This window comes from Neolamprologus brichardi, chromosome 9 (assembly GCF_056152115.1).
Source record: "Neolamprologus brichardi isolate AB-2024 chromosome 9, ASM5615211v1, whole genome shotgun sequence".
In the NCBI taxonomy this organism is placed as follows: domain Eukaryota; kingdom Metazoa; phylum Chordata; class Actinopteri; order Cichliformes; family Cichlidae; genus Neolamprologus; species Neolamprologus brichardi.
In genome coordinates, this window is record NC_142112.1 from 25,549,126 (window position 1) to 25,557,509 (window position 8,384).

The window sequence follows — 8,384 nt, forward strand, 5'->3', positions numbered from 1 at the left end:
CTGGCCTCTCTGCACGCCTGTCACCGCCAGGCTCCTGTCACTGTTGCCGTACTCACTGGCGCTGACAGGGTAAGGCAGCCACCATAACGCTTGCATGGCTCCTCTCCCTTTATGCTCCCCCGCCCCTCAACACATACAGACATATTCCCACTAGCTCCTCTCCTCTCTTCCTCCTCCCCTCCTCCTCCTCTTCTTCCTCCCCCTCTGCTGCCGAAGCAACATATCTCTCACTCACAAGCTCATATGAAGATATGCCACGCCGCTTGCATCGTGTTCTGATGTTGATGTTCAATGCAGAAATATGACGAGTCAATCATGTGAAAGCGTGACAAGGCTGAGAGGTGTGAGAGGGAAACGTGTAGAATTTTAAAAATTTGCCTTTGTGCTCAGAAAACTCTCCACACGGCTGAATGCACCTGCGTGCCCGTTTTTAGGAGAAGTTTCACTTGGTACATCTGTGGTCTCTCTCCCTGTTTTTAAAATGACTCCTTCCATCGATTTTAGGTTGTTGTGTCAGGCCGGGGCCGAGGTAGAGGGGGTAGCCAGATGGGTCGAGGTCGTCCGATGCCCACCAGACAGAGCCAAAAGACTGCTGAGAGTGAGCGCTGCACTGTGTCCATTGAAGGCCTCTCCTCATCTACAACCGATTTGCAGCTTCAGAACCTTCTGAGGTCCATCGGCCCCATAAAGGTGGGTACCAAATACATCACACTGGAGAATATTTATATTGTGTTTTCATACCTTGTTGACATGGCTTGGCTAAAGCTGAATTTATGCATTGCTTTTACATTAAAGCCTCATACCTCACACTATTAGGTGATCTGCTTTAATGGTCAGATTGTCCTGTTGTAACCCTTTAGGGATTGCCAGTCACTGATAGCATTGCTACTAGGGTAGTTTGGCAGAGAAGGTTAAAGTGGATCCTTTTAGAGTATACATGTGTATAGATACACTAAGTTATTAATCTTGGGGGTCTTCACTCCCCCCCCCCCCCCCCCAGATTAATAAAAGAAATGAGCTCATTGAGTATCTCTGCACGTTTAGTCAGATTATTCTCCAAATTGAAAAATCCCCCCTCGTATGACGATGCTGCATACACACATTAATTTTAAAGTGTGCAGAAGTCTGAGCGTGTGTTTGCGTGCACATCTCCGTGCACACCCAGACACATCTGCGTTTGCAAGTTTTGCTTATATGTGATGTGACATGAAACTGTAGCGAGGTAGATTCAGTTTTGAATAATTTATGTTATTTATTTAAAAGATTAAATTAGGAAATTAGGTAAGAATTGGCGAGATATTGCCGATCACTTTGGTCATCTTGACGCCCTACTTCACACTGAAAACTTAGAAACCACATATTTAGTGGCACCCACCAGTGACAGCAATGGCGTTTTTTTTATCTGCAATCCCACAGCGCCCTCTGTTGTAGTGATTCGGTAGGTTAGCTTTGAAGATCCAATTGATTATTCCCTTTCTTGTTACCACCCCCGCTCCCCCTTGTGGAGGAAAGGAGTATGCACTTCTATTTAGTTGGGCCTTTTCCCCCCATTTTTATCCACTTGCAGACTTTCAAAATGATGCCCCAGCAGAGGAAAGCATTTGCTACATTTTCCAGTCCCCAACATGCAGCAAGTTTCCAAATGAGCTTCCACAGGTACTGAACACACCTCCTTCCTTTTATCTTTGTAAACATGTCAGACATACTCCAGTAGACCTTTTCTATTTTCCAGTTTAGCTGCTGTACAGTGTCATAGGTATCTCCATCCACAGTGGCTCAAACATTGTTATCACAATTACTACACAGGCACATGATTGATTTGTCCCACATTGATGTGTCGCTGATTGACGGATGAGGAGCGTTATAAAGCCAGCGGGTCCTTTTGCAAGAAGTCGCTCTCTCCCAACGCCGGAGGGTCTCCTGCACAGCTCCAACCTGGTCTACAGATACTTCTCCATTTCTTTTGGGGGTCACTAACATTCAACGCCTCTGCACATCATTCATCAAGTCGTCTCCCATCGAGCTGGGACAGTGAACACAAAGACATTTAGCTGAGAGCATGCCTGTGTTTGACTTTTTCTACCAAGTGTCTGCAGTTGTGAAAATGGCACTGGAGAGATACTGGATACCTTCTGCTATTTCAATGTAGTTTGTGAGGAATGTTTATTTTGCATCTGACACGGACACTATAAGTAGAGCTCGTCACGGGATAATGGTTGCTCCCCTCTTTAGTGAAATCCTTCGTGACAAATGACACTTGAACGCTGTGATTCTAACGTGACCACTTAATAGAATTTTTTATGTTATTAGTGGTGTGGTGCTCATGCAGGGGGACTGGTTGTGGTGGGATGCGGTCAGCCTGTTCATGCAGTGGGTCTCCCCTGTCTGTAGATGGCAGTATTTTATCACTATTGGTGTTTCAGTCTTTCTCTCGTAGCCCTGCATTCGGGTAGCTGTGAAGTCTGTTTTTTGGTCTATGGCACTACCTAGTGGGGTTCCTGCATATAGGCAGAGAGGTGTCCTGGTTGTGGTGATTCAAGATGTCATAGCAGGCTGTGATTATTTTTTTGCTAAATTCCCTGTGGTTTAAAGAATTGTAAATGTGGGCACTGTTGAGTTGATTTCTCCTGTTTTTCAGTTTTATTGTTGCTTACTAAGTCCTTTCTATATCTCTCTCTCCCTGTCTCTCTCTCTCTCGTTTAAGTTAGTTGGTTATTACTCAGCTTTTAACTGTTAACTAGAAAACATTGTGGATGAACCTTTCATGCCTTGTTTGACCTGCATTTTAGTTGGATGTCTGATTATGAAGTAGTTAGATTTAGGTTGTGCCGAGTGTGCTTTGTGCCAGTGAGTATGTAGACATGTTTTTTGAGTTTTCTTTCTTTCTTTTTAATGAGCTTGGCAGGGTATTTGACATTGTTGGTAGATGGAAAAGAACTGTTTCCAGTTCTCTGCAGGATAAACAGACATTTCTGTGAAGTTCCTCGAGGATACATTCCTTACTCTCCTCTGGAATTGGAATAAGTTTGGAAATATTTACCCAAATTTGAGTGACTATCAGCTTGGTGCCTTATTGATCAGTAAGCTGCACAGCAGACTGTTTTTGCTTCACGCAGAGCGGTCAGTTTGGATAAAAGAGGAGGAAATATAAACAAAATTCACCTTAATACTTTGCCCTGGAGACTGTAGAGAGATACATTTCCTAAATACACTAATTTCTCTTTTGTCAGTTTTACACATTTTTTCCAAGGCATCACTTACTAGCTCGTCACATTTTAAATTTTTTTGTTATTCAGATTTTTTTCTCCTCATCACAAAATTGTTTGTGTACTGTAGTTGTAAAAATGTGTTAAAAGTTTAAATGCAGACGTTTTTTCACATCGAAGACTGAAATTGTTTTATATGCATTATTCAAAGGGACGAGACAGAACAACGAGAGGGGGCAACCATTACCCGCGTAGTGATCATGTGCATAAGTCAGGCTTTCACTCGATATTTAACTCGTTAAATTTTTTTGAGTTCACTCACGTTGTATCAGGAAAAACAGCTTTTATATGTAAAGGATATGCTGAAGTGTCCAGATACAAGTCATTTTTACAAGTATTTTGTTTGTATTTTCAAACGAGGAATGACTGGACCACATTTGTGTTAAACAATACATTTGACAAAAAGTTTAAGGTAAAAAGAAAAAACGAACAAATAACCAAAAACAAAAGTGTAAATAAAAATATGGCCAATATACCGTGAACATGCAGGTATGTGAAGCCACTTGAACTTTAGCCCAAAGACGTGTGGTTGTGTGTGATGTCCATGTGTTATGTGCCTTTATGATAACGTAGTTTTCATCTTCTGTGCCACACTTTCTACTCTTTTGTACTTTTTAACGTATTCTGTAAGTTTGGGGGTTTTAACTATGCAACATATGACGCAAATGCGTTTGGAAACTTGCGTATTTTCCTGGGATGAACCACTTTTTAAAGTAATTTTTGATTTTGTAGGTTTATAGACGCAAAAAAACAAAACAAAAAATGAGCAGTATTATGGGAAGAGATACTACCTCAAAGTTGAAGGGGAATATCACTGAATTTATTTCCTTAAATGAGAAATTTTGGCCTGAAAATTTAGCATTGATGTCATCTGAATGTGCAGCTCCATAAAATGAGAAGCATTGCTACTCGGCTGGTAGGGAAAAAGTACGAGTTTATGCCCAAAAAAAAGGTCACCACTTTTATTTTATTATTTTAATCTGTCTGGAAGTCTGTTCCCAGCTCTGCCTCTAGGTGGCGCTACAGATTAACCTCCCTGATTTTGTACTAATTGGCTTCTCTGTCCTGTCTGCATGTGTTGAATCACATCACAAATTTAGTGGTATTTCCCTTATGTTACTTGAAGTTACTAATAATCCATAAAGGTTTAAAATAAGCCACCAGTACATTCTCAGCAAGTATCCAAAGTATTCGGTCCCCCAAATTTCCTCTTCTTCATATAAACAGTGAAGTTGTGCCGTTTTTAAAAATTATTTATTGTTTTATTTATTTTTTTGTATGTTGCAGAAATCTGGTTTATTTATGTTTTATTCTTTTTTTGTTTGACATTTTTGAGCTTTTTCTGTGTATTGACGGTTATGTATTTATTGTCTTTCATGTTGTGGGTTACTCGCTCGAGTTTTAGTGCTACGCTAAATCCTGTGGATTTGAAAGAGTAACGGCAATGCCAGGTCGTAGTCATATTGTTATAAGACGTCAGGTCTTTTAATGCCAGAACAGATTCATATTGAATCTTATCTTGTACCTTAATGTGAAGAATTTCATACAGACGTGTACTGTGAATTTTTAAAAGTGATTAATTTTAATTGGGGGAAAAAAGGCTTATTTAAGCTACAGCATGTTTTTCCAAACATGCCACCTCATATGGTTGTAGTAGGTATTTAACATAGAAGGGCTTGCCTGTCAGATGTGAATGCAGCTTTCTTATGCTTGCATAAGAAACCTCCATAAAGGCTGCTGATGATTATAGTGAGAATATTTAGCATATTTGGGTCAAAGGTTGAGTTTTGCACAGCACTAACTTGTAACTTTTTTTAACAGGTACATTTAAGGTGCAGAGTCGCTGAATTAATCACTGAATTCTGTCTTTTTCTTCAGATCAAATCCTCTACCATGGAGCAGAGTGACAAATGCATTTTTAAAAGCAAATTTAAGAGGCCATACCAAAGGTTTAACATGTTTTAGTCAATCAACAAAGTGCATTTGCGAGTGACCTGAAATTAAGCAGGCTGTTTATATTAATTTGCTAAAAGTATCCCCTGTTTATGTTGCTAATGTAATCATCTGAGGCCTTTTCCCAGAAACCTATCTGGTCATTTAACATCATATAACCTCACCCAGTTTCTCAAAGCCTTTGTTGTTCTGCTAGAAAAATAATCAACCTGTTTTCTGAGCAGGGAATTCTTCAAGGATCTTTTTTATTTTTTACAGATAATATCAGTTCAGTTTTATTTGTAGACTTCCAATTCACAACAACAGTTTGCTTAAGGCGCTTTATATTCTAAGGTAAAGACCCTACAGCGATGCAGAGAAAAGCCCAACAATCAGACGACCCCCTATGAGCGAGCACTTGGTGACAGTGGAGGGGAAAAACTGCCTTTTAACAGGAAAACTAAAGAAAAGTGTTAAATGACCTGTGACTGATTCAGTCATTAACTAAGAGGTTGAGTAAAAGCATGAAACACCTCTGGTGTGGTCCCACACTTGCTCTTGTGGTGCTCTTTGTTTGATCACACTTGGTGGCACGATGGTGCAGTTGAGATTTGATTCACCTGACGTGACCGCCAGCCATCTCAGGTGCGAGTACAACAGAGAGACATCTGTAACTAACGCATACTTTTACTTTATTTTAACAGCGTGCCAGTAAGAGGAGCCATTGACCAGCTTAAACCATGATACTGCCTTAACTCATTTGCTTAACACTTCACATTCTTTCACAGCCTCGCCATCTCTGGCCCCGAGATGAAGATTTCATTTCCCTCACTTGACAGTTGTTGGTGCGTTCAGGTTATCGGGCCTGTCGCCTTTTTCCTAACCGCTTTTCCTGCTGTCACTATTCTTTCAACTTGACCGTATCTCGTCTTTTCCTTCCCGCTGCTGTTCTTCAATGAACTTAAAACTTCTGTATCAAGCAGGGTGGCCTGCCCGGATTACCATTGTTTGTTAGCCCAGTGGATGGAGGTTTCCATCTGTGTGACGACAGCCGGGTTCACTGAGCAGACACATAAACCTCTAAAGCAAGCTGCTTCATGGCTTTCACTGCACCAAAGGTCATTCCAGCTTCTTGACACTCACTGTTTGGTTGGAGTTTTAACACAAAGACACTGCACTGGTTTCGTCATCTCGAACTGTATGGTGCACCAAATGACTGTAAACCCAGCCCGTTGGGTTCTGACCAAAACAAAAAGCAAACTTTGAAGACATCTCTGTGTTTTTCACACTCGTGTCATAAGAAGGAATCATGTTGTGTTTGAATTATTCTGAAATGATTGTGCAATTTGTTCTGATGCTGTAAAAATGGGATTTTTCTACTATGACATGAAGACTTTTAAAGATACTTCATTTTTTAAGTACATTTAAGTTTTTATTCTTTATACCTCAAACTCATGAAAAATAAAAGTTTTTGATGCACTTTAATATTTCTGTGTTTTTATTGTTTTTGGCTTTTTTTGCTCAAAACTTCAATCAAAATGAATAAAAGTTTCTGTAGCTAGAAGTGAATTGAAGCTAATCAAGACAAATAAATAATTAGACAAATAAATTTTAATGTTTTCAATATTATATATCTTTTCTTTATTCTTCTGAACTTTGAAGATTGGTGATTCATTCATCTTCATAATAAATGTTATTTATAGGCACCATTGTTTGTTTGTTTTTTTTAAATTATTACATTATTTTTATTAATTTGACTCTCATTGTTCGTCATATGTCAAACAAATGCAAGTTGGGAAGTTTTATGTTCTAAAAGTAGCTGATGTAATCATCTGAAGCTTCCCCTGACCTTACCCGGTGATGTAAAACATTGAAATGTTTGCTGCAGAAAGTTTCTATATAAGCAATTACATGTTTTATGTCCAGTTTAGTGGAAATAACCCCCTGAGCCACGGTCCAGGGGGTTGGGAAGCGTATCTGTAACCGGAAGGTCGCCGGTTCGATCCCCGGTCTCTCTGTCCTGGTCGTTGTGTCCTTGGGCAAGACACTTTACCCTACCGCCTACTGGTGTTGGCCAGAGGGGCCGATGGCGCGATATGGCAGCCTCGCTTCTGTCAGTCTGCCCCAGGGCAGCTGTGGATACAACCGTAGCTTGCCTCCACCAGTGTGTGAATGCGAGAGTGAATGAATAGTGGCATTGTAAAGCGCTTTGGGTGCCTTGAAAAGCGCTATATAAATCCAATCCATTATTATTATTAGCTTTTTTTTTGTAATTTTTACTTTAACAGAACAAAGTTTCTTAATTAGAGCTAAAATACAAAGATACTTAAAAAGCTATTTTCCTTAGTTCATTCATGTTTCACAGCATAGAATTGCATCTTTGACCTTTCTGGACATCTTTTTTTCTTGTCCAGTGCCTAACATTTCATCTTTGTTCCTAAACCTCCACCCAGATCAGTTCTGAGCTTTTTGCCACTGCAGGACTTCCCCTGGCCTAAAGGTTGAAGTCCTGTATCTCAAATTTAGTAACCAGTGTCACGAGCTAGTGTAATCCTTGTCCTAGATAAATGGGACCGTTGAGTTAGGACGGGCATATTTTGGCCTTCAGGGAGAAAAAATGAAGCAACCAAAATTACTGTAGTTATTTCTACAGACTTTTTCTCTCATGGGTTTATACTTTAATTGGGAATCCTAAACTGGACGAGAGTGTGTTCGGCTCACTGTGTGTGTGTTAGCTCTGTGATAGTGGCGACCTGTCCAGTGTGTACGCTGCCTTTTGCCTTACGACAGTTGACCGACCCCGAAGTGGAAAAGTGGACGAAGATGAATTTAACAAACTTGTTGGCCTCAGATTTTTGCCTGGTTAAAAACAGGGCAACACTCATAAAATATGGAAATATCAAAGATGTTTTAATGCAGATCAACTGGAAAACCATCTGGTCCCGCCCTTTGACTCTAGATTTCCTCTTCCCTCGTCGGACATACAGTTAACCTATCTAACAGTCCGTGCAGCATTTGTGAGTCTGCTTTGACCTCTGGATTGTTCCGGTTTGTTTCAAAGATTTCTAGCCTCACTCTTGTCTGACAACTTGACTGATTTTCTTTTCAGTTATAGTCTTAAGACAGTTCCAGTCACTCTGAGAGCCACTAACTTGTCATACTTTGACTTTACAACCACAAACTTAA

At 40.2% G+C, this 8,384-nt stretch overlaps 1 protein-coding gene across 3 annotated transcripts in view; it reads left to right on the plus strand.

Annotated features, from left to right (window-relative positions):
• The window catches only part of rbm33a (RNA binding motif protein 33a), a 29,010-nt gene extending 22,333 nt beyond the window's left edge, over window positions 1-6,677 (plus strand). For all 3 annotated transcript variants that reach the window (XM_006795066.3, XM_006795064.3, XM_006795065.3), the window contains 3 exons: window positions 505-690; window positions 1,568-1,656; window positions 1,807-6,677. In XM_006795066.3, the coding sequence (XP_006795129.2) occupies window positions 505-690; window positions 1,568-1,656; window positions 1,807-1,855 (324 nt within the window). In that variant the 3' untranslated portion in view covers window positions 1,856-6,677. The remainder of the gene's footprint in view (window positions 1-504; window positions 691-1,567; window positions 1,657-1,806) is intronic.
• Window positions 6,678-8,384: the final 1,707 nt, after the last annotated feature.